The sequence below is a fragment of the Pelodiscus sinensis genome, chromosome 2 (genome assembly GCF_052426305.1).
Source record: "Pelodiscus sinensis isolate ZL-2025 chromosome 2, ASM5242630v1, whole genome shotgun sequence".
Classification (NCBI taxonomy): Eukaryota; Metazoa; Chordata; order Testudines; family Trionychidae; genus Pelodiscus; species Pelodiscus sinensis.
The window spans coordinates 79,431,642-79,458,270 of record NC_143053.1 but is presented as its reverse complement, the minus strand read 5'-3'; the positions used below and the strand labels follow the sequence as shown (position 1 = coordinate 79,458,270).

Genomic DNA, 26,629 nt, shown 5'->3' with positions numbered 1-26,629 from the left:
ATGGTCTCCCAAGTAAGCATGCTCTGGCCAGCCAGGGAAAGGCTGGGGCTGATTTCCCCACTTACTTGGGGGTTCATGGAGAGTGCATTCACACCCTGGCGGTACACATTTACAAAAAAACCCACGCATCTAAAGAAATCCCTGTGAACGGGCCTGAGATTACTGTACCACTTTCAGGAGTCTGATTTGTCTTACATACTCCCAAGTTTTACAAAATCAAATAAAAATATAAAAGTGTCACAGCATATTTTCACTGAAAAATTGCTTGGTTTCTCATTTTTACCTTACGATTATAAATTAAATCAATTGGAATATAAACATTGTACTGTACTTACATTTCAGTGCATAGTATATAAAGCATTATAAACAAGTCATTGTATGATATTATACAGGTGGTCCCCGAGTTACGAACGTGCGATCCTTGCTTACGAACAGCACGGTCACATTTAAATGAATGGAGTCCGACTTATGAACAGATCAAGTTACGACCAAGTGTTTGGTACGTAACTCATTCGTGAGTCGGGGACTATCTGTACATAGATGAGTTATGAGGTCCTAAATGCAAAACTCCAGTCATCTGAAGAAGTGGGCTGTGCCCACAAAAGCTCATGATACCATCTACAGGTTTTGTTAGTCTATAAAGTGCTACCAGACCATTTGTTGTTTTTTAAGTTTATGATATTATAGTTAGTAGTGACTTCACTAGCCTGTTGTAAAATTAGGCAAATATCTAGATGAGCTGAGGTACCTCCTAGAAGAGCTCTGTGTACATTTTAGAGCTGTAGATATAATTTTCTGTGTACTCTTGAATGAATCACAATCTTTGTTTTTAGGATTACCTGGTGCTGTTACCTAGTGATTACTACGAAGCACCCATCTTGCAATTACAAGTTACAGAGCCTTGTACCTATTCAGGAAGTGCTACAACAGATAAGTTAGTATATCTACACTGTATAATAAACTGATTACCCTAATTATTTTCCTTTCCTGTTGTAATTGGTAATTAGGATATCATGGTGTTTTGCTTTGTTTTAAAGCTGCTTGCTTTATCAGCATTTACCGCTAGCCAGATTTTCCTGTATCTTCGGTTCAGAGGCGACACATTTCTTGCTTGGTGGAGAGTACAGAAAAATAGCTGTCCGACAGCCAACCCCGAAGCATCCAGTGATGTTGCACGTTAGTGGAAGAGAGGTCAGACTCCTGTATCCATACTAACAGATACAAATAAGTTGTATTTTTATTGCTAATTGTAAATTAGCTAACTGTAAATTTGTTGGGATAGATGGAGCTACAAATTCTTATCATTAGTCTCAACGAAGTTTCTTGGGAGTTATAGAAGCATAATTTAGGGCATGTCTACATTGGCCTGCAATTCAGACTAAAGGAACTACATTAGTGAGAACTAAGGACCTTTAATTTTGCACTCACAGCATCCATATGGTGGGATCACAGCCGTTTCGTGAAAGTGCTGACCAGTGTGGACATGCTGTAAGATCAGAATCTGGTATATCAACTAGTCTTATTCCTGGCTGCAATAAATATATAACTGTGATGTAAGTGAGTACTTTAGTCTATAAAAGTCAAAAGATGTTGCAAAGCAGGGGTCAGCAACCTTTACAAACCAAAGAGCCAAACTACATAAAAGTTCAGAACAAATGGTCAACAAAGAGCTGTATAAGAATGACCATTTGCATGACTGAAAATATACAACTTAATATTATTGATAATTGACATAATGATTAATGATAGCACAAATGAAACATTGTACTCACAGAGTTTATTTAATGGGCCTTCTGCTGCTGTATCTTTTAATGTATTTCTTTGAAATTTACATCATAACTGGTCAAATCCAGCTTCATGCATGCATTCAAGCTGTCTTCTGTCAATCTTATAGCAAGGGGTTGGGAATAGGGGGTGCAGGAATCTGGGTTGGCGTGTATGAGAGGCTAGGCACAAGGTTGGGGTGTGCAGGGATGCAGGTGTGTTATGGCAGGGGATTGGGGATGTGGGGGTGCAGGGTCTGGGGATGTGAGGCTATGAGGGGCTCAGAGCAGGGTGTTCAGGTGTATGATGGGCTTAGGGTTGGTATGGGGAGGGTGTAGGAGTGTTATGATGCTGCGGCCAGATGGGGCTGGGCCCCAATTGGGGACTTGTTGGCCAGGATTCATTTTTAAATAAAGTAAAATATTATGTCCATCACAAAGGTTTCAGCAATGTCTTTATGTATGGAATGGGGAACCTTTTTTGGGTGGGGGAGGCAGTTGTGACCCAAGGCATGGGATTGGGGTGCAGGAGTTTGGATTGTTACGTAGGGCAGGGGATTACAGTGCAGGGGTTTGGATTGTGACCTTGGGCAGGAGAAGATTGTGATCTGGGGCAAGGAATTGGAGAGCAGGATCTGGGAGAGGGTATGGGTTCAGAAGGGGCAGAGGATTTGGGTATGTGGGGTAGGAGAGAGGAGGAAAGGGCTGGCGTACCCGAGGCAGGCTCTGTCTGGGAAACTTACCAGTGAGACTCCAGGCTAGCAGCCCAGCACATTTCTCAGGAGCCTGCCCTGCCCCCACACTGGCTGCAGGACCATGTGTTCTGTATATATGACCCTGATGGGAGGGGGGATTGGTGTTTCATGCTCTGGCTGTTCTTGAAATAGGAAGCTTCCATTGACCAGAAACCAGCCAATGGTATTGTGCGGGGGGCGGGAGCAGCCATGAAGCGCCATTTTCCCCCTCCCCTCCTGGCTCACAGTGTGTGAAAAACAAATGGCCCCGTAGCCACTTTTCTGAGCAGTGTGCATGGGCAGGGCAAGCAGGAGAGTCTGCCGGGGTGCTCTCTGCTGTGTTCGTGGGCCAGATTATTTTGAGCAGGCTCCCTGCTATGGGGGGAGAAAAGGGGAGCTGGGCTAGAGCTTCAAAAGAGCCGTATGTGGCTCCCTAGTGAGCCATATTTGCCCCGTGAGCCATAGGTTGCTGACCCGTTGTAAAGAATCGTTCACTGAAATCCTGCAGTTGCAAGATAATTCATGTACTGTCAAAGTGTTTTAGAAATAAATTGCATCATCTATCAGTAACGATAACACACAAAACTACAGGTACTCCCCTAGTTACAAACATCCAAATTACAAACATCCACATATACAAACAGAAGCTCACCTGCAACCTCAGGGGAGCAGGCAAGAGGCACAGGTGGTAGTAAGCAGCACAAGTGCTGGCCGGAGGACTCTTAGGCTACGTCTACACAGCAGAGCTATTTCAGGTATCCCAAAATAGCTATTCCGCATCTTAAGAGCAAGCCTGTTCTATCGAAATATAATGGGCTTGCTATTCTGATGTCCCTGTAAACCTATTGCATGAGGAATAAGGGACATTTCAGAATAGTGCCTTACTTAAAAATGTAGTGCAGTATAGACAGTGCCGGATTTTGAAATAAGCTATGCAATTTGCTTATTTTGAGGTAAGGGTGCTGTGTAGATGCACCCTAAAAAGAGTAGCCAGCAGTTGGAGAGAAGCGACATTCTGAAGAGGAAACCGCCACTTTTCTCCAGCCCCTGACAGCATGGTTGCCCCTGCTCCTCCTGGGTACGTCTACACAGCAGCATTATTCCAAAATAACATAGTGCACATCTATACTACAAGCCTTTATTTCGAAATAACATTGAGCTGGAGGACTTCTTACTCTGACTCATGGTAACCCTCATTTCATGAGGAGTAAGGGAAGTCGAAGGGAGAGTGTTCTTCCTTCAACTTCCTGCTGTGTAGACAGCGCCAAAAGACAAATTAAGCTATTTTGACGTAAGCTACGCAATTGACATAGCTGAATTTGCATAGCTTATTTCAACTTTAGCCCTGCTGTGTAGACATACCCCCTGAGTCTTCTAGTCTGCACTCATGCTGCTCACTGCCTCCTAGTGAGTGGAGGTTGGATGCAGGGGGTGGGGAGTGGCAGCTGGGGGATGCCCAGCAGTCCTGTACAGAATCTCCACCTTTCTCTTCTAATTAAACTTGCCTTTCTTCAAGCACCACCGTTCAAGGTTTAATAAAATCAATTTATACTATTTTTCACTGCAAGTATACAGTATTTCAGCTATATTATGGGTTAAATAGGCTTTTGTGGGCTAGCTTGGGAATCTAACTTCCATTTATAATATTGTTTCTATGTGAAAATGCATTCTCAGTTCCAAACAACTGACTTACAAACAATCTTTTGGAATCCACCCTGTTCATTAGTTGAGGGCTTTCTGTAATGTGAAATTTAGCATTTTGTGGTTTCATAGATAGATAAATGTAGATAGATATAGATAGATATGTGTACATTTGTTTTATTAATGGTTGCATCTGTTTAAAAAAAAGCAAAGAAGCAGAACAATTATGTAAAGTATATCCATTAAAAGAGGATCTCATGCAGTTATACAGTTTTGTAGCAACACATTACTAGAAAAATGTAACATCTGTATGATCTAATTCTGTGCATGGGAATAACACATAAAGGTAATTACTACTTTTGTCTCCTGTTCATACCCTCTGATACAACTCAGTCTTGAAAATTTATATTTAAACAGGAACAGTCAAACACAAAAGGCTCTAATCCTTCTAACACTTAGACATGTCCTAACTTTACCCATGTGAGTATTTCCATTGAACTCAAAGTGATTTTCCACATAAACAGATTCAAATACATACTTAAGTGTTTACAGGATCAGGACCTGAAAGAATACTGAGGAAAATACTAGTTCAGGAGAATTATACTGAATTCATCAGTAACAAAAATGTGTAGCTGTAGAACACTTTTCATGCAAGTATCTCAATACATAGAAATTTTAAATATTTTAAGTAGTTGGCTTATGACTTAAAGGAAAACTTGATGCTTCAGAAAGTGCTGTTGGTTATTTATTAGATAGCACCCTTCTTCTCAGTCAGGACTACACCAATGCCCAGTACTTGGTAAGGAGAACTGGTGGTTTTGTAATTCATTTGAGACATGAAAATAGTATTGACCTGGCATTAAAAATTCCATGGAGGAGGAATGATAATTACCCCATTTCCTGGCAAAATTTGGGAAAGTACAGTCCACCTATAAAAATTGTTTGTCTGTTGGATAGACTAAGATTCTTTTGTCCAAAACTGTGTCATAATATTCCTGGCATTACTATGAGGGCAGGTGTTTCCTGAGATGGTTACATTTGGTGGCAGGCAAAATAATCTCTGTATACAGAGATTTTATTTCTGAAAAACAGTTTGTTTGTGAAAAGTGATATAGGAAATGTTTTTTTTTTTTTCAAATGATGCCCAGCTTATTTTTTTTGTTGAATCTTCAATAGGCTGATTTACAACTGAGAGTGAACATTCCCCAAGTCGGTCGCTATGTTGTTGTTCTTGAATATGCTAATGAGGATGATCAATTGTACACTGCTGATGTGATAGTAAACAGTCCTGGGCCTGTCCTAAATGCCAGAGTCAACATATACAGTTGCAAATACAGGTAGGAATCTCAGAAATAATTATTGAATGGTTACATTATCAGGTGGGATGGAATTTTATACTTTGCAATCAAAGATTTCTTTGCAAAACATGTAAATTGTGGTGTATAGTTTTATTTTCTAGGGGTTTAAAGTTATCTGGTTTTTACATTTGAATCGTACAGTTTATATTTCTTCGGTTTATTTAGGTTTTTCATATCACTCTCCCTACTGTGGCATCTGTGCACTTAATACTACTATTTGGCTAATTGGGCACTGTATCTTCACATGAAATGTTGCTACGTAAAATTAAGTTATAAATCTATGCAAAATATGGCCCACAAACTTATGCAAAATATGGTCCACCCCCCAAACCTTCAGATCCAGCCTGCTACGATCTTCTGGGTCACCACCATCCTGTGGATCAGCGGGACCCTTGGGTAGGCTTGCTGCTTGCCATGCCCCTGCACGTTGCTCAAAGCGGCCAGCTGCTGGGGCCATGTGCATCTCTGCACTGAGTACCCCATGAGGAGGGGTTCCGCATGCTGCTCCTGCCCCTAGAACAATCTCACAGCTCCCATTGGATGGAAACCAGACAGTGGGAGCTGCCTGGGCCATGACTGTGGGCACATGCCCATGGGATGTGCAGCTCAGATGCAGGGTGGCAATTGTCCTGGGGCCTGGTGATACAAAATGGTCTGTGCTCGAGGCAGCACTGAGAGCTAGCTGGGGAAGGCATGCCACTTTCCAGGCTGTGCTGAAGGCTGCCTACCCCTAACCCCGCTCTTTCTGCCTGAGGCCCCGGCCCTTCTGGAAGCACAGAGTAGCCCTCCTGTCTTGCCTATGGGCCCAGCAAGGATGTCAGCCTTGCTGGATGCACATGGCCCAGCAGCCAACTGCTCTGAGCAGTGTTTGGGGCACGGCGGGCAGGGAGCTTGCCCAAGAGTCCTACTGGGAGCTGCTTAATGTAAGTGGCGCCTTCTGGCCAGACCTTGCACCTGGCACCTCACCTCTTCCCTCCCCCCAACTCCCTGCTCTAGGTCATAATACAAACCTTCTGCATCCCCTCCTGCACCCCTACCCCAGGTCACAACCCCCTCCTTCACCCAAACCCCACACTCCTCCTGAACCCCAATCCTCCACCCTGAATTCTCTTCTACACCCAGCCTCCTTCCCAGACCCCACTCCTCCTCCATTAACATAGAAGAGTGCGGTTCTTGACCACTTATCAAATTCTTGGAGTGATCTCCCCCCCCCATCAAAAATTATTAACCACTCCTGTTGTAGGGCAGTATGGGCAACCAAGAGTGTTTATGGTCCAGGCTTTACAGGAGGACAGAAAAAAGCAAGAAATGGAGAAAAAGCAAGCATATTTCTTCTCTGGCTTCCCACTCCAGAAAGAGAGCTGACAGCTTGGTAGCCTGGATGCATTTCAGGGAGATCCAAGCTCCCACCTCTGGAAGGTGAGATGATGGCTTAGTAACCTGGGTGATCTAGGTAACTGAGTCAGCATCTCTCCATAAAGAGCAACCTTGAAAGCCAAAGAGGTGGAAAAAGAGAAGATGTCATCTCCTCACATTGCCGCCTCTATGTCATTCACTTCTCGGCCTGCTATAGAAGGTGAGAAGTCAGTGCGGTTACCTGGGCTGTCCAGGTCACAGAGCCATCATCTCTCCTTCAGAAGCAGGAAGCCAGTTCATGCGAGTTCTGGCATTTCTTTTTTTTTTTTTTTTTTAGGACTTAAGCACTAATGCTTGTTGTGTCTTCCACTACATCAATGGTTCCCATCCTGTGTTCCTCAGATGGTGGTGGTCCACAATGATACTGGAGGAGGCCTGTGGAAAGTTTAAAATAGAAGTTAAAATAAATTTATGGAGCCTCTTGCAGCCAGCAGGTCTCTCAGGCTGCACTGCTACCCAAGCCGCGGGAAGCAACAGGCCTGAGGGACATGTTGGCTGCTGGCATGCAGCTTCTCGGCTCCCATAGGAGCTGAAAGTTTGCATGCCAGCAGCCAGCAAGTCCCTCAACCAATTCTGCTTCCCAAGCAGGCTGAGGGACATGGTTCAGGAAGCAGTACAGGCTGAGGGACATGCAGACTGCAGGCACAGCTGTATTGTTTAGAGGGGTCCATTACATGTTATTAGATTGAAAAGGGGTCTGTATGCTTGAAAAGGTTGGGAGCCACTGCACTACAGTACATACTTCAACAGACAACCTTGTATTTAAGTTTAGACTGATTGGTTATTAACACAAACACAACGATCTAATGTAATGTATTGAATTTTAATTCCATCATCAGTGTGTTCATGTAGATGAGTTGTCCAAAATTGTGGTACAAATCAGTAAAAAACAAATAACTTTTGTAAAACCCTAAGAATTATTCAGTAAAAATCCTCATGACATGAAAATGCTAGGTAAGCAAGGCCTTTCATGTTACACAGCGCTAAAGCTGCTAAAAGTGACTGATTGCTGCTCATTTCAAAGCCTATGTATAATGATGATTCAAGCAGTGACTTGAACTAAAAATGGGTTTGGGGCTATGGCTAGACCATGCCAAACTGGAAGCTCTGCTTTATACATGACTGCTCTTGCTCTCTTCCCTTTTATTTGGTCTGTCTATTGAGATGCTGCATTTTCATCAACGACTGAAGTTATTTGTTGTCCATTGTCCAGAAGAAAAGATAAAACATTGTCACTAGCACATGCAATACAAAATATGGCACTGTCAGAAGTCTAATTTTTAATTCTACTTTTTGCTACAGCTTCCTTTGTCGCAGTGTTGTGGTTGATAATATGAATCGCATTGCAGTCTATGAGCTTTTAGCTGATGCAAAGTTACATTTTAAGGCATCGTTGATAAATTTTCTTCTGGTAAGTTTCTTTTTCTAAAAATTTTCCCAGGAAAAAAATTGAGACTCTTTTCTCCTCTTTGATATGTCATGTGGTGATTTTTTCAAATGGTATATTTTAAGTTCTTGAGGATGGTGATTAGGAAACAATTTGAAGATTGCGATTGCTAGAATTCATATAAACTCAATTTCAAAGTGTTTAAAAAATAGCCTTTCTTGGCCTAGGCATCACCAATAAACTTTTACTTTATTAAATTTCTCCTATGTACAATTAAATGAAGTAACTTCTGTTAGGGTGTGTCTAGACTGCAGGCTTCTTTCGAAAGAGGCTCTTTCGAAAGCATCTTTCGAAAGAGCCTCTTTCGAAAGATCGCGTCTAGACTGCAGGCGGATCTTTCGATAGAGGAAATCCGCTTTTTCGAAAGAGAGCACCCAGCGAGTCTGGATGCTCTCTTTCGAAGACGGCCTCTTTACATTGAAGAACGCCTTCCTTCGAAAGAAGAACTTTCGAAGGAAGGCGTTCTTCCTCGTGAAACGAGGTTTACCGCCATCGAAAGAAAAGCCGCGTTCTTTCGAAATAATTTCGAAAGAACGCGGCTTGAGTCTGGATGCAGGGGAAGTTCTTTCGAAAAAAGGGTACTTTTTTCGAAAGAACCCCTGAGTGTGGACACGGCCTTAGCTTTTACATTTTATCAGTGGGCTTATTTTTTTACTCCTTACCTTTTAAATCTTTATTTCTAAAATTCTTCCAGGGAATTCCATGGCTCTCCCTCAGAGTTTCAGGTTATGAAAGCTTTCATTTTGAAACACGTGGTTTTTTCTAATAGAAATTTTTAAACCTTTGCTGCCATATATTGGTCACATGAACAGTTTTTCTTTCCTGGGTTGACTTTTCTTCTAAGGCCAGGTCTACACTAAAAAAGGAAGTCAAAGCAAGATACTCAATTCCACCTATATTAATTACATAACTGGAGTCAACAAACCTTATTTCATGTTTCCCCGCCATTCCCACAGCAGGAGGGCAACAGGAGCCAATGCTCCTGTCTGCTTCCCTTACTCCTCACATAAGCAGGAGTACCAGTAGCTAACAGGGGCACCCTCTGGGTTCGATTTAACGAGTCTTAACTAGACTTGCTAAATCGAACTCTGGAAGATCGATCGCAGAAGCAGCGATCTCCCATTTAGTGTAGACATGGCCTAAGTTTTTTCCTGTGGTTCTCATTTTAGAGGCACAAGGCCAGATTCTGCTCTCAGTGAAAATCCAGTGCAGCTCCCTGGATATGTCCAAGGAAAGAGAGTAGAATCTAGCCTACAATTGTTATATACAGCATAGGATGATAGTTGCTCTATATCCTCTTGTTGCAAGGCATTGTTCAGTGTTACCAGACACTGTCTGAAATCTTTGTTAGCTCTCCATAGCGAGTGTTGTGTCGACAAGATTCATAGCCAAAAGATGTGGAATAATACCTAGATCTACCGTGCTGACTTAAAGCAGAAGCTTTTTTATCAATTTTGTCTTTAATTCTAGGTATGAGAGTTCTCCCTTTCTGCAAAAAAAGATACTTACCCTACATTTCTGAATACTTTAGTTGCAGAAAATGTAGTTTTCCCAGTGCTCAAAAATGTGTTAGTGCTTGTAAGTGGGGGAAGAGGGACACTGCTGACTGCCAGTAGCATGCAGTTAATGTTCCAGCAGCTTAGGAATTAAAGATTCAGGCTGGTTAGGCATACCAAGGAGAGATCTTTGAGAAGCAACACCCAGTTTTGGAGCACAGAGGCTTTTTGCAGTTGGCAAACAGGCTTTTTGCAGACAGAGTCCAATAAATAAAAAAAATACAAGGGCTTCTTACAGCCTGTTTCCTTTTGTACTACAGTGAGTCAAATGAGCTGTCCAAATCCAGACAGTGAGTAATTGTCAACAGTTCCCTTTTTTATTCCCCCCTAAAGGTGTAATTCACGGCATTTGAGCCTCACCCCATTCCCTAATCACCACTGGCTGGGTTCCCATGATTTCCTACTATAAGGACAGGCTTTTGCAATTGACTCTGTATATGGAAATACATTTTTAACCCTTACCCTGCAGACTCTGTATTTCACATTCACAAGGGCTAAAACGCAGGCTGTGCTGTCCCAGTATTTCTACACTAGACTGCTGCTAACTTTGTTGCTTCTCATTTAGCATATTTTGCCTCCTTTTTAAGTAGCTTGTGCTCAAATACCTTTTTTATTTTTATCCATTTTCTTATGGGAGAAATTAGGTCAAGTTGCCTGACCATATGCCTGGAGATCAACTCTGAACACAGTGGGTAAAATTCAGGACCCAGTGATATGACTTTTGCTATTGTCTTCATGTTAGCAGCTGCTTCTGTCATTTCATTAGGCCGAGGATTTCACCTACTGTCCATAAGGTCATAGGACAGAAAATGGAGGAGTTAAGTCCTTTCCTTCCAAACTGGTGCTGTGTGCTCTGTGGACATAGCTGAAGATACTGCCCCTCTTATGCATCTACACTGTAGGGCTTAACTCGAAATAAGCTACACTAATTGAGTATCTTCATCATGCACCTAGACAGAGCAATGTACAAGATCAAGGGTAGAAGGGATATTGGTGCACGGGATGAGAACTAACAACTTGAGGTTTGCGGATGATATAGTCATCAACGAGGAAGATGAAGAGAAGCTAGCGAGAACGGTGCAGGTGCTAAATAAGGAGGGGAAGCGGTATGAACTGATTATGAATATTGATAAAACGAAGACAATGGTATTTGGAGATAAGGAAATAGGAAGATCAATTTAAATGGGATCAAACTAGAGAACGTAGAGAAGTTCATGTATTTAGGGAGCAACATGACGTATGATCTAGACTGTAAGAAGGAAATAGTGACTAGAATAGTGAAAGCAAGAGTGAGTTTGAAGGCTATGGATAAGATCTGGAAAAGTAAAGCAATTAGCTTAGGAACGAAGCTGAGCATTTTGAAAACGTGTGTATTTAGCAGCATGTTGTACGGTTGTGAGATATGGGTGATAATGAAAGATGCAAAGAGAAGAATATTGGCGTTCGAGAGGAGTTGTTATAGAAAGATCCTGAGAATAGGATGGATGCAGAAGGTCACCAATGAGGAATTATATAGGAAGATATAGCTGAAAGAGAACCTGCTGCAGAAGGTTATACAACGGAAGTTACAGCTATTCGGGCATATCAGCAGAATGAACGATGAGTGAAAAGTTAAGACCCTGGTATTCGGCATAATGGATGGTCTGAATAGGAGAGGCAGACCACACAGAGAATGGGTAGATGATATAATAGATTGGTGCAGAGCTAGTCTACAGAAACTAAGCCACTCCGCATTGGACAGGGAAAGATGGAAGGAAATAGTGAGGGAGGCATCGGACACCAACAGGAGTTGAGCCCATGGTTGATGATGATGATGATGAATTGAGCTACATCAATTGCGTATCTTATTTCGAAATAGCTACAGGAGTTGAAGTAAGATATCCTCCAGCTTGACAGTATTTTGACAATATTTCGAAAGAACTGCCTGCTGTGTAGAACCAGACTAAGTTATTTCAGAATACCGCTAGTTATTTAGAAATAGTGTGGCAGTGTAGACGTAGCCTTAGATACTGCAGTAGTGTAAACACGTAAGCTCTTCACTATTTAAAAAAAAAGTATTTATCTTCACAACACACCTGTGAGGTATGGAAATTCTATGGCAGGGCAGAGGCTTGAACCTGGGTCTCCTAGCCCTGGTCTACACTAGGGAGTTATTTCGAAATAACAAGTGGAGCATCCATACTACCGAGCCAGTTATTTTGAAATAAGGGGCTGATTATTTAAAAATAATAACTCCTGCTTTCCACAAGGAATAACGCTTATTTCAAAATAGTTAGCGTGGATGCCCCACTGCTGCTGTTTCTAAATAACCACTCTCCAGAGTCATTCAAACCAGTTACTCCCCAGTGCTTCCTGGGGCTCTGACTCAAGATAGCACATTCATATTAAGGGAGACTGCCTTGGACTAATTTCAAGGCTTCCCCGTAGTGTGGACGTGCTATTTTGAAATTATTATTTCAGGAGTTTTTATTTTGAAATTAGTTATTATGAAATAATTTCCTAATGTAGACATGTTATAGCTAGTGACCTAACTATGGATCATCTTTCCTCTTTGAGCCTGGCTTCTATATTTGCAGCTGACTAGAAAGATAACAATGATAACTGGAAATTGTACTTTGTGTGTGTTTTGCAGCACAAAATTTGCATTATACCAGCTGAAGAATTTTCTCTAGAATATGTGGATCCTAAAGTATACTGCATAGCCACTTACGGGAGCTTTTTTAATCAAAGGTAATTTGCATACTTCCTTCTTTCTGAAAGATAACTTGAAAGGACAGACATATGTCCTAAGTTGTATTTTATTGCCTTTATATGCCTTTGTTCTGTGACTCAGAGGTGATTGTAGGCCAAGATATTACAGGGTAGTATTTGATAAAAAGCTTACGTGTTAATCAAAACAGTCTGTCTAGGATTTAGTTAAAACCCTTGGTAGTGGATTCCTAGCCTATTAAACTACTATATGCTACAGCTTTGGGAGAGATGTAACGTGTAGAGTGAAATATCCTGGACCTCAGGCTGTAGAAATACATTTTTTCAAGCCTAGCAAATCATGGAATATCAGTTCTTAAATTGTCATTATTCTGATACGAGTTTTATTCTGAACTTTTCTTCACCATTTCATATCTACTTGGATTTTAGCAGCTGCTTCTCATTAATTTAGATATCAACGATGTATGCCATTTCAAAGACTGTAAATGGTTTGTCTTTACACTCAGATCTTTTTCTACTCTTTTGGCAAATGTAATGGGGCTTAAAGTGAATATAACTTGTAATTTACAAGATTTCAAAAGGTAGAAAGAAGTGTTTACTCAGTCTAATAATTCTCAAGATAGGAGCTGCTAAAATAATATTTGAATTGAAATGGAAGGAAGAAACATCAGGATGGCAATAGAATGAAGAGCTTTTAAGGTCCCATGCTTCATCTTTCTTGGCTTCCAAATGGTGCACAACACTCATTTTCAGTCCTGCTGATCCTGGAGGGATCAGTTTTTTATAGCTGGGACTATTTCCTGAGGAGTGAATATAGGAAATCTTGGACTCCAGAGCAATGTAGTTTTGAAACCCTACCCACACAGATCAGAATATGAATAAAAGGATGATTTCAGGTTGGTTAAAAAATAAATGTCTGTGAAGATATTCTGAATACATAGGTTTTGTCGAAATGCATTGTTGTTATGTTTTCACATTTGCTTCGGTTCCAGCATAAATCATTTATCTTTCAGTTTTGTTCTGTTGTTAAATATATAACTGGCTTCATTTTTAATTTTGTAAATGGGTTTAGTCTTCATGAAATTGAAAGATTAACGGCATTGGCTCAGTTTTGTCATTTTATGAGCAGATGCCATATGAGATTTCCCAAACAGGCCTGGCAAATGCACCTCTGTTCTGGGCCTGAAACAAGCCTGCAGTTCCAGTTCTGTGCCTCTCTTGAGCAGAGAATGGTGATTGCCTAGTGCTTAAAAGAAATGAATAAATATCTGTGAGTGACTAGAATGAACTTACCAAATTCATTTTCACTTGGCGCCTTTAAAAAGATTTATTTCAGTCCAGATGGTATGAAGTAAACGTGTCTCCAGATGGATAGTTAAACATATTGGGTGGCCTGTAGAATCCCTTTTGGGGAGCTATGTTGTCTATATAACTACTTGGGCTCTAATCTTGCAAATACTTGCACATGTGTGTAATTTTAAAGTGCGTGAGCAATCCCATTGACTTTAGTGGAATTACTCACATGTTTAAAGTTCAGCATGGAGGCAAATATTTTTAGCAAAAGATATTTGCTAGTAGTCTAGATTCTTTTAATTTGTAACTAATGTAGGGTTGCCAGCTGTGTAATCACACGAACTCAAACAACCTTGCCTCGCCACTTCCCTGAGATCCTGCCACTTCCTCTCCCCTTCTCAGAGGCCCCGCCTTCTCTCATTCCGTCCCCCTCCCCATTGTTCTCTCCCTCACCTTGGATGGGTCAAGGGGTTGGTTGTGGACTCTGGGCTGGGGCCAAGGGGTTCAAAGTGTGGGAGGGGGCTCTGTGCTGAGCATTGGGCCAGGGGTAGGGGTGAAGGAGAGAGAGCAGGATATGTGATCTTGGACAGAGTTTGGGTGCAGGAGGGGCTGGACTTGACGATCTCCTGCGGTCACTTCCAGTCCTAGGATTCTATGATTTTATGATTCTAGGGGCTCAGGGCTGGGGCGAGGGGTTGGAGTACAGAAGGGGGTGAGGCATAGGGGCTCTGTGAGAGGGCTCAAGGCTGGGGTAGAGGTTTAGGGAGCAGGGTGTTAGCTCTGGGAGGAGCCTTGGGTTTGGGCTGCGGGACTATGGGAGAGGGCTGAGAGCTGGGGAGGTGCTAGGGGTGCAGGAGGAGGCTCATGACTGGGACGGGATTGATGCGTGGGATGTTGGATCTGGGAGGGGCTCAGAGCTGGGGCAGAAGTTGGGATTTCAGAGGGGCGAGGTATGAGGTCTGTGGCTGAGCTGTGCTTATTTCAGGCACCTCTTGGTCAGCAGCACAGCAGGACTAAGGCAGTCTTCCTGCCTTCTCTGGTTCTGTGCAGCTCCTGAGAGCAGCTGGCACATTCTTGCGACCCCTGGGAGTGACCAGGTGGCTCTGTGCACTGCTTCTGCTTGCATGTGCCACCTCTACAGCTCAAATAGGCCAGGAATCCTGGCCAATGGGAGCTGTGGAATCAGCGCTTGGGGTGGGGACAGTTTAGGGAGACCTGTGGCCCTGCCCGCCCACCTAGGGGACACAGGGATGTTCTGGCCGCTTCTCAGGGAGTGGCACGGGGCCAGGCAGGCAGGAAAACTGTTAGTCCTGCTGCACCACCAGATATTTAGTGGTTTAAAATCTCAACCGATTAGCTTCAATAGCCTCTTGGAGACTAAGCCCAATTCTGGGAGACTCCAGGCAACCCTAAATAACCTGATCCACGAAAATGTAGTTAAGTGTTCTGAAAACCATTGGTTGTGATTTTGCATCTTGTCTAACAAATATTTGACAGGTAGGCTGTTTATGATACAAAAGTTTTGAGTAAATTTAGCTATACTTTTATTCCGTGATTTAAATTAATTCATCTTCGTTTTCCTTATTTGATATCAATTATGTAGACTGCAAAAAAGTGAAATTAGTTATTAAGTTTTAATGTGTATTCATTCTAATACATTATATTTTATCACTATTCCTACTTTTTTTAATTCATACTTTTTCTGCACCACCAGGCCTAACATTTCATTCCTATTTTATATAAGCAATTCTCCCCACTTTATGAATAATTAATATAATTCTATTTTTAGTTCATCATGCATTCCCTCAGTGTATGAAACTCCACCCGTGGCCTTGATCTTGGATGCATGTAGGGATGGGAAAATTTCAGAAGGGCAGAGAAATGTTCCATACAATCCACTGGGGGTCCCTTTACCTTCTGCTGGTGCAATTAATGGAATAACCTTGACATCATTACAGGTACTTCACATTTGAATGTATTATCTCTAAGATACAAAGTATGTTGTCAGTTATGTTAAGTAGACTGAGAACGACATGAGAATTAAAGTTAAATGCTGTTTTAGGGCCAAAATATTACAGGGTGAAGTCTGATGGATAATATTCACAAACAGAGAAACAAAAATCAGAACTAAGCTAAATTCTATTTGTATGTATGTAATAATTTAATGAAAAACTGTTTTGCTGGACTGTGCACATTAATTAAGGTATTTTATAATGTAAATAGACTTGTGGTTTAGCCATTGAAGTGTATAGTTTTACACTAATATAAGTGAGTGTGGGCAAGTTCTGTGTGTTGTGCTGGGAGATTTGTGCTGGTTTGTATGTTGACAAATGAGAAATGTATGTTTGTGGAGGAAGGTCAGGTGTGTTTAGGATTATTGTGTGTGTTGGTTGAGCTGTGTGAGTGGTTGTGTTGGTTTGTGTGGGGGTTGTGTTGTGCGGTGAGATGTTGATTGTTTTATATTGATTTGTGTGGGGATTGTACTTGAGGATTTTGTGTTCATTTGTTTGCATATCTGGGGTGCATTGGAGAGTTAGTGTTGATTGATTGGTAGGGGTGTCAAATCAGCCTGTGAAGAACTGTGGTAGTTGGTCTAAGTACTTCTTCATATCACTGCCTTCATATCACTGACTTATTACAAGCAATGTAGAGTAAGGGTAGTGGTTGAGTTACCTATGATGTCAGAATTGTCTAGGTCTGTTTGCATAGACAGATACATGTATTATTGTTTTAGTACATAGACATGAGTATAGAAACATAGGACAAATCCTGCAAGATGCTTTTCACCCTTTGGAAGATGCTGAACTCCCTCAACTCCCATTGCAGATAAGAGCAGACCCATAGTAAAAATGAATGAATTAAACAAACTCATAAGCTCATCTGTCCTTGTTTTTGCAGAACCAGCTTACTTTGAGTGGGAGAGTACCGCGTTTGGGCAGATATGTATTTGTGGTACATTTCTATCAGCCAGAGCACCCAACATTTCCTGTGCAGGTGCTTGTGGATGGGGGACACCTGTGGTCAGGTGAGCAATGCTTTATGTTAAGTCAGCTCTTTTCTCTTTGGCTATGTCTAGACTGCAAGCCTCTTTGAAAGAGGCTCTTTCGAAAGATACTTTCGAAAGAGCCTCTTTCGAAAGAGAGGGTCTAGACTGCACGCGGAACTTTCGAAAGAGCAAGCCGCTTTTTCGAAAGAAAGCACCCAGTGAGTCTGGATGCTCTCTTTCGAAGAAGCCCTATTTACATTCAAGAACGCCTTCTTTCGAAAGAAGCACTTTCGAAAGAAGGCGTTCTTCCTCGTGAAATGAGGTTTACTGCCGTCGAAAGAAAAGCCGCGTTCTTTCGATTTAATTTCGAAAGAACACGGCTGCAGTCTAGACGCAGGTGAAGTTTTTTCGGAAAAAGGCTACTTTTCCCGAAAAAAACCCTGAGTCTGGACACAGCCTTTCTGAGCATGTTAGCAAACTAGACTTTAAAATGTCATTTAGGTGCCTTCAGTGCTTCTTTCTGCCCACATGCTTTTGGCTGTCGAGACCAGGTGATCGCAGAACACCAAATTGAGCTGGATATCCCAGACCTTGAGGTTTCTGTTACTGTGAAGATCCCTAATGGAAAATCACTGGTCTTGGTAAGTTTGTTATACCTCAAGATTTGAAAACGTTCTTTTTATCTTTGGAATAGTAGTGCTTTTTTGGGTTAGAAATGGATTACTGTGAATGCAATATTTTTTTTTAAATTTATTACGTATTTTTTTGAAAGAGTTTAACAGAGGGGGCACTTTCTTTTCTTCATAACATTTTGTACCTTATTTAATTGAAAATCTTGATGACAAATTTAATCAAATGTCAATGTTTTCAGCTAGTTCTAAATCTATCTCTCTTTTATGTTATGTTGTTCTTCTCTTGAAACAGTCATTTAAGGTATGTCTAGACTACATGGCTCCGTCGACCGAGCCATGTAGATGAGGTTTCTAGACGTAGAAAAATGAAGCAGCGATTTAAATAATTGCTGCTTCATTTACATCAAAATGGCTGCCGCGCTGTGCCAATCAGCTGTTTGGCAGCACAGCGTGTTAGTCTGGACGCTCTGCGGTTGACAAGGGAAGCTCTTGTCGACTGCCCCATTATGTCTCGTGGAATGAGGTTTACTGGGGCGGTCGACAAGGGCATCCCTTGTTGACTGCAGAGTGTCCAGACTACCGCGCTGTGCTGCCAAACAGCTGATTGGCACAGTGCGGCAGCCATTTTGATGTAAATGAAGTGGCGATTATTTAAATCGCTGCTTCATTTTCCTATGTCTAGTAAACTAATCTACATGGCTCCATCGATGGAGCCATGTAGTCTAGACATACCCATAGGCCCTGATATAAGGAGGAGCTTTAGCACATGGCTGACTTTAACCATGTGAGTGGTCCCACTAAAATCAGTGGGATTCAGCATGGTACAGATGCCTCTGCCCACAAGCTACAAGTCACAGGATCATGGCCAAAGCAAGTCAGTGGTATCCTTACTCCACTGTCTCTGCTGTTATTGCAGTTTGTCTTAGATTGTAAATTGTTTGGAAACAGAATTATATTGTACTGAGAGAGAAATCCTGCCTCCATCAAATCTATAGCAAAACAATTGACTTTAAAGAGGCCAGGATTTCACTCTGAGTTTGTACAACATCTAGCAGAAAGAAACCCCATTCCAAACTGGGGCTTCTGGAAACTCCTGAAATACTGTAATAATAACAGATTATCTTTGGCCCATGACTTTAATCATCAAGTTCTGCTCCTAACTTCTTCTCAACAATAAAGTAGACACCTATTAGTCTGGGGTCTGACCAAGGCAAATGCTTGTGAGGAGATACTGAGATTCCACAGATATTGTGCCTTGCCCTCTTGGCTTTCCTGTGCCTAATTTCAGAGGTTCAGACACATACTTCTACCTACAGACCAAAGAAAGTAAGGGAATGGGCTTCAGAAATGTAGAAATTTGAGTAAGGAATCCAACAACTGTCTCAGTTCAGGATAGCTGAATTTCAAATATGAGTTTGATCTCCCAGATCCAGCTCCCTTGGGACCTGACCTGTGCTGGACATGGGAGTATTCCGGACTAGGGAAGGTCTTGTAAGAAGGGAAGGGCACCAGCCTCTCTGCTGGGGTCCTCTCCCCAGCTACTGGCACCACTGCCCTTGTCCCGATGGCTGCAGAAGTCCTGTGGGCTCCCTGCCCCTCAAACTCCGGTGGCCCTGGAAGCCCCAGCAGCCCCGTGAGCTCCAGCAGCCCTGTGAGTACTGGTGGCACCGCTGGTCTTGGGAGCTCCGGTGGTTGTCCTGCAGGTGCTCACAGCCATACCTTTCCTGGCCCATCAGATGAAGCCCCTCACACCATAGACTCCAGCAGCCTCAATGGCTTCCTGGCCTGCTGAGAGCTCTGCTGCCCCTCCCCCCCACCCTGCAGGCTCTGGAGCCCCTGCCGGCTTTCCAGCCTGGACAGATGCAAGCTCTGGTGCCCCGTTGGCTCTACTGCCCCTTTGGCCATCTCTACTCGCAGCCACCAGCAACTTCTGTGCCAGAGCTCTCTTGTCCAGCAACATCCGTGGTCCTTCTGGACCACCGGTGTTCCTGGAGTAGAAAGTCCCAGACTGCAGGGATTCAACCTGTATGATCTTCATATAAATTGGGGAGGTGAAACCCATCATTATTCTAAGTTATTGAAAATAGCTTAACACACAGGTTGGGAAAGCAATTGTTCCGATGAGTTTTCCATTCTGTCAACTTCTTCTATATGGGGGATTGGATATTATAGAAGAATCCAGGGATGATACTGAAAATGCATTTTACTGTAGATAAACACCGTGGCTCATTTCTTCTTTTTTTCTATGAAATATACAATTTAGTTTTTTTGTTGTTTTAAGGAACATGTTTTAGTTGTTCCAGCAGACAGCTACAGTCATAGCCTACTTCAGAAAAGGACTGTGAACAAGTCATTTGACTTTATTAACCAGTGTGGAGGAAACAGTTTTTATACTGAGTAAGCATCAATTTCTGAGACATTCAACATTTTGCAGAGAATTGTGAATTATTAATAATTGATTTTATATGAAAACATTTATAATATCCCTACATAGGCATGTTTTAAAATTGAAATATGGGTCTACGTTTTTCCATGACTGTGCACTATTAATCAACTCTAAAGGTGAAGTAACATTATGTATTGTACAAAAAAGGAAAAGCCATGTTATCCTTGGTATTGATGAAGTGCCTGTCACCTTGGGATATCTGAACAGAGATGAGTAGTATACTTTATTTGAAAAAATTATTTACTAAAATGGATGCCAGATCATTTCAGTACTAGTAAATTTGTTTAAATATGTCAGTGCATGTATTTTGCTATTGGTATTATGCAAGAGAACTGTGGCAGAATTTCATAATTCATTAAGCTAGTGCAGAATGTAGTCATTTTAACTTCCTAATACCAGTTCTTCCATGATTTATATTTTTCTTTCACTAGCCCAGTAACATCTTCAGCATTCTGTAAGGATTCTGTAAGGTCATTAGTAGCTTTTTACAATGATGGAGCATTGCCTTGCAATTGCCATAAAGCAGGTGCCGCTAGCTCTGCTTGCAACCCTCTGGGGGGACAATGTAATTGCAAACCTAACATCATTGGCCGTCGATGTAGCCGATGCCAAACTGGGTACTACGGGTTTCCATTCTGCAAGTGTAAGTACATTCTAAGTGGAAATATTTTGTGACTTTATGTACTATATGTATGCTGCAGCTTCACTTTCTGCATATGGGACTCAATCCTACAAGATGCTGATTAATGTGACTTTGATCCAGCACTACACTTAATCACATACTTCACTTTAACACAAGTAGTCCCAGTCACTTTTAAACATGCATATAAAGTGAAGCATGCGCTGAAGTGCTTTTGCTGGATCAGGGCCAGTGTGCTCATTGCCTTTCCAGACAGAACCCAAATGCCTCTCTCTCCTCCAGAGTTTCATGTTTTATTCTATACTGCCTAGTAAATCATAGTTTCTGATTTATTACCAGCTGTTGTGTCCCAGCTTATGGCTACAAATCCTTTAATAAATAAGCATGGTATAGAATTAACTGGGTAGCACTGACAGATTTATTGTTTACATGAAGTAATGTCAATAATCTGCATTATATTATATTATATTTATTCTATAAGGGGGCTGCACTCTGTGCTTACTATACTCGCCATACCCCCTCTCTCTGGCCACTTTCGTTTCGCTGAGAGAGCCCATTGACGCTGATGATGTGATGATGTCATTCTGTTGCCCGGCAGGAACATTCTGTTGTCTGGCAGGAAAACCTTTTTTATATAGAGAGAGAGATTATACATTGAATACACTTGTAAAGTATTGATATTCACAACAAAACTATGATTTGCCCAATGTGTAGCAAAAAGTGTTGGAAAGTATTAAATAATAATACTTATGTTGAATTTGAGAGACAATTTTATGGAAAAGGCCCAGGGTACCAGACTACCCTATGAAATTTTGGATGTTGTTACATGGCTAGTCTTCAAAAGTCTGCTTTTCTTCTTACTCATGCTATTGTCTATGTTAAAATCAGCTAAATGACCCAGTGTAAAGCTGATGAAAGGGAGAAGAGAACGAGGCCCCGTATGACTTTAACAGTTTTCAAAAAAGAGCTAGGAAATTCAAGGAGGATAGGTCCATTAATGGCTGTTAGCCAGAGTTGTTAGGAATGGTATCCGCTAGCCTCTGTCACAAGCTGAGAATGGGCACAGGGGTGGGATCACATGATGATTACCTCTTCTCTTCATTCCCTCTGAGGGCACCTAGCATTGGACACTGCATTGGAAGACAGGAAACTGGGCTAGATGGACCTTTGGTTTGACCCAGTATGGCTGTTCTTATGTTCTTACGCATGTCTTGAGTTGAATGGAATGAGAGTTATTTCTTCAAATCGAATTTGATTAATCTGTAAAACATTTCCCCCAACCCAGTGTGCAACTGTGGCCAACGTCTTTGCGATGACATAACAGGTGAATGTATTTGCCCCCCTCAAACGGTGAAGCCCAAATGTGAAGTATGCCAAAGACAATTTTTCAATTACCACCCCCTTGTTGGATGTGAAGGCTGCAATTGCTCAAGCAGAGGAATAATTAATGTGGCAAATTCAGATTGTGATAAAAACAATGGGCAGTGCAAGTAAGTTTGAATTATTGAGTTAAAATGTTATTTACTCGTGTTACAAATATATATTGGAAAATTGTTGTGTTGATTGATTCACTTGTCTTTTTAATTATTGCTGGAGTGGGCAGATGTATTGATATTTTGATGTAAAGAGATTTATGCGATGCTATCCAGGGATTAGAAAATGTGTTTCCCAGGGACAGCATGGTACAAATGTGGTTTGCTGTGGTAACTGATTAGTTGGGACTCATAAGCTTTAGCTTTATTTCTATTTCTGCCAATGACTTGCCATGTGACTCTGAGATAATCATTGAATCCCACTGTGTCTTCTAATGGCTTGTACAATGTCACCTGTTAGATCCATGAATAGAAAGCAGAACTCTGACTCCCAGACATGTACTCTAACTATTAGATACACTTCTCATGGATTCACCGGGTCTGGTCTATGCCCCCCTATAATCAGTCTTTTGGGACTAATCCTGTTATGGTGGTGGGCCACAAGGTTGTACATGCTTCCACATGGCCATGCCTATGTCCTCCAAGACTGGCCCTTTGGGTGTGAGCAATTCCTGTTTCTCTTTCTGGAGCCCTGCAGAGAATCCTGCCAAGCCAGATTCCTTTGATGAATGTACTATACCCTTTCAGAGTGCTGTACTCCCACTACGATATTAGCAAATTTCTGCCTGAGGAAAACTCACTATTTTGCCAAAGAAGTGGAATTTTGTATCAGCTGTCCATTTTGTAAAATCTGTATCAGCTGTCCATAATGGTGATATTTTGTATTTGTTGGTCAGTTAGTGAAAATCATAGAATTGTAGGTCTGGAAAGGACTTTAAGAGATCATCTAGTCCAGTCCCTAGTACTCATGACAAGACTAACTATTATCTAGACTATATACGACAAGTGTTTGTCTAACCTGCTCTGAAAAATCTTCAGTGTCAGAGATTCCGCAACGTCTCTGGGCTATTTATTTGAGTGCTTACTCATTCTGACAGGAAGCTTTTCCCTCATGTTAACCCGTATCCTCTCCACATAAGCAGTACTTGATGGTGGAAAGTAAATGATCAGTACTTGCTGAGGTAGCAGAGTTCTCTGAAAAGCACTAATCATTAAGCTGTCAAGTTAGCCATTACATATTAATTAAAATATTCAGTTCTATGGATTACAGTCAGGTCCAAAGTCCTAATTCTATGTGCAAATTTACTTTCTATTATCAGGCTAGGTAGATCGTGTACTTTAAAAGAGAGTGACAAGTCTGCCTAATATAATACTGAAATGCATAATTGTGTTTATGTGCTGTATCAAATGCAGCCTATTGTATCCAGCACTTTAAAACTATTCATTAGTTGTAAATGTCCAGTGCTTAGGTACACTACCATTCAAAACATGGGTGCTGGGAGCCAAAAACACACCATTGCTTACCAATGGATTTTAAAAACTGTTCCAGCACAGAGAAAACCTAGAGACCCAGATGTTAATATTTTTAGACTTTGGAAGTGTTTTCCTTTACAACCAGCCTTTGCTCCCCTGAAGCCCTGCACAAAAGTTGCAGAGGGAAGAGGCCAGGATGGAGATGGTGATGAGTGGAGAGGTAACAAGATCCACATTAGATCCAGTGGCCTCACCAGACTGTGCAAAGCCATACCTGACACTGGAGCATGGGAGGGAGGGGAGTTGCTGCTTTCATTGAAAGAAATGCTCTGCTATCTCATGTACTGCCTTTGGGGTTGGATTTCATTTTACAATCCCCCACTCCACCCACCGATACCCAGGTAAAGCCAAATGACTCAAGCTTTGTATGTGAGCCAAGGAGATTTCACCCAATGTTAACAGTCTTGTACAAAAAAGGCTTACAGCTCTGTAAGTTATATAATCTTTCCACTGGGAAACCCCATCTTGTTGTTTGCAGCTAGGCGCTTTGGTAAATGGCCACTCACTTCCAGCTTTATAGCTCTTCCGAATGCAGACTCTTGCCTGGTTTCTGACTCCTGTGTGTGCCTCCCTACTGCAGTTAGGGAGGTACACACAGGAGTCAGAAAATCAAACAGGATGGTTAAGCAATAGAAAATCAAACAGGATGGTTAAGCACTAGAATAAATAGCCCAGAGAGGTTGTGGAATCTCTGTCTCTGAAGATTTTTCAAAGCAGGTTAGACAAACACCTGTCGGATTTAGTCTAGATAATAGTTAGTCTTTTTTCAGAACAGCTTCAGAATATGAACCCTATCTTCAACACTTGCAGTGTTGAAAATCACACCATTCACACTGTGAATTCCTAGGGATTGCAATACTCCTCACAATTTGAGAAAAATGTGGAGCTGTTTCATTTGATCCCTATGAGTGGTGTTTAAGACCAGGTGATCACTTCGGGTCCTTTGCATTATTTTGCTTGTGACATCTCCTCTCTGCACAAACATACCTAAATGTTTCTCTTTGTTGTGTTGGTAAAGGTGCAGGCCCCGAATAACAGGGCGACAATGTGATCAGTGCAGTCCTGGTTCTTACAGTTTCCCGGATTGCATTCCCTGTAATTGTAACAGAGATGGAACAGAGCCAGGAGTATGTGATCCACAGACAGGAGTTTGTCTCTGCAAGGTCAGATACATCAAGATACTCGTGCATTTCCAAATATCAATTTGTGTATCCGTGGCTGTTTCATATTGGATGGGTATAATAAAATGAATTTATTTGCAGTTTTTAGATAAGAACTAAATACAGTTGTATAAAAATGGATTGTAGAACATGCCTGGATTGCAAATAAACTGCAATTAAGACGTTTGTAGAATACATTTAATGTTGATCAGTTTCACAGAGCAACCTAGAGTTTATGCAGTACAGGAAGGTACTACATGATATGTGTGCACATATATTTTGAAACTCTATGTACATACACATCTCTGCTTTGCATCTATGGCTTTGGCAGGAGGGGGTTACACCCACCAGGTCTCAGGCTTTTTGGTTGTTGTTGTTGTATGATATAATTGATATTAAGAATGTGAACAGGTAATCAGTAAACCAGTTATCTGGTAGGCATCACTCTTGCTGGGTGATGCTTACCAGGTAATGGTTAACTGGTTCCATGGGGAGCAGCCCACCAGGCTCAACCCCAGCCCCAGCATGGGGTTTGGGAGCTGGGAACCAGCAGAGGCAGCCCCAGTGCAGGGACTTGAGAGCCAGGACCCAGTGGAAGCCTAAGCCACAGCATGGGGGCTGGGAGCTGGCAGCTAGCCCCAGCTTAGGGCTGGGGGGCTGGAGCTGTGAAATCCCGCTAGTGGGTTAACCGGTTAACTCTTTAACTGATTGACTGGGGCACTTAAAATTCTGGGTAGTGTACGATGATTGCCATTGCTGTGATTTGCATAGACTGATTTCTAGAAATGTGAAGTTTCATAATTTACCGTTCACATGTAGCTTTGGAAGAGCCAGCCTGAGGATTTTGGCAAGGAAATCACCTAGTAGTATTCAAATCTGGGTCTGATCAATGTTCATTACTTCACAGTGAGCTACAGTAATGCCACTACATCTTTATACGGTTTAGTGGAATGACTTCTCACAAGTGCCATAGTTTTTCCATGTCGAATTGTATTTTTATATATACCCAATATTCATTGTGCTCATATTCAGTTGGGTCTGAATGGGAGACCTTCCTGTTGTTCATACAAGAAACAAAGCATTGAACAAATTATTGGCATAAAAGTTCCTTTTCAAAAGGAACTTTGCATTTGGAATACCATTTACAGAAGTCCATAAGTAACAATTTCATATTTATATTATCTTATATGTTATAAATATTTAAATATTCCTGTATGAACTTTGCTGTATATGCATGTGCATGGTATTTTGGGGATTAATCAATGACACATGGAACATTTTTATAACCTTATTCAATTGTTCTTTAACAGGAGAATGTTGAAGGTAGACAATGTGACATTTGCCGTCAAGGATCATTTTATCTGGACCCTTCTAATCCTAAGGGCTGCACTTCTTGCTTTTGTTTTGGAGTAACAAACATATGTCACAGCACAAGTAATCACAGAACTAAGGTATATTTAATGTATTTTTTTAGTTACTATCAGATATATATCCGCTCCGCACTAAAGTCATTGACGCTTGTAGGAACTGATGTGTAAGTCCTCCCATTCCCCGTTCTTAAATTGCGCAACATTTTTTTGCACAAATGGAAGTCAGCTACAGGGAAAAAATTCTCTGCTTTAAATTGTTTCGCTATAAATCCAAGTTTTTATGGAAGGTATCTTGGACTTATAGCGAGGATGGTCGGTATCCCATTAAGAAAGTATCAGATTTTGTCCCAAATGACAAACTGTATTTTATGGAATGATGAGAATGGGAAATAGTCTCTGGAAGCCACTGAAAAGTGTTGTGTTTCCCATGAGATATCGTCTCTGCAAGAAACAGTGCAAATTATGGTGCGGCCTCCTTAAGACCCCTGCAGAATCTGAAAGTACTGTCAGGCTAGAGCTGGTCCTCTATTCTGGGTGGCTATAGTCTTCAAATACTTTGTTGAGGTGCGCTA

The 26,629-nt window shown here is 41.7% G+C and overlaps 1 protein-coding gene across 4 annotated transcripts in view; it reads left to right on the top strand.

Moving 5' to 3' along the window:
* Nucleotides 1–26,629, top strand: part of LAMA3 (laminin subunit alpha 3) — a 194,752-nt gene that overhangs the window by 87,372 nt on the left and 80,751 nt on the right. For all 4 annotated transcript variants that reach the window (XM_025181720.3, XM_075920832.2, XM_014570532.4 and 1 more), the window contains 13 exons: nucleotides 834–934; nucleotides 1,038–1,191; nucleotides 5,315–5,475; nucleotides 8,215–8,323; nucleotides 12,548–12,645; nucleotides 15,707–15,875; nucleotides 16,816–16,942; nucleotides 17,405–17,544; nucleotides 19,817–19,932; nucleotides 20,413–20,624; nucleotides 21,907–22,111; nucleotides 24,546–24,690; nucleotides 25,998–26,138. In XM_025181720.3, coding sequence (XP_025037505.3) covers nucleotides 834–934; nucleotides 1,038–1,191; nucleotides 5,315–5,475; nucleotides 8,215–8,323; nucleotides 12,548–12,645; nucleotides 15,707–15,875; nucleotides 16,816–16,942; nucleotides 17,405–17,544; nucleotides 19,817–19,932; nucleotides 20,413–20,624; nucleotides 21,907–22,111; nucleotides 24,546–24,690; nucleotides 25,998–26,138 — 1,878 coding nt within the window. The remainder of the gene's footprint in view (nucleotides 1–833; nucleotides 935–1,037; nucleotides 1,192–5,314; nucleotides 5,476–8,214; nucleotides 8,324–12,547; nucleotides 12,646–15,706; nucleotides 15,876–16,815; nucleotides 16,943–17,404; nucleotides 17,545–19,816; nucleotides 19,933–20,412; nucleotides 20,625–21,906; nucleotides 22,112–24,545; nucleotides 24,691–25,997; nucleotides 26,139–26,629) is intronic.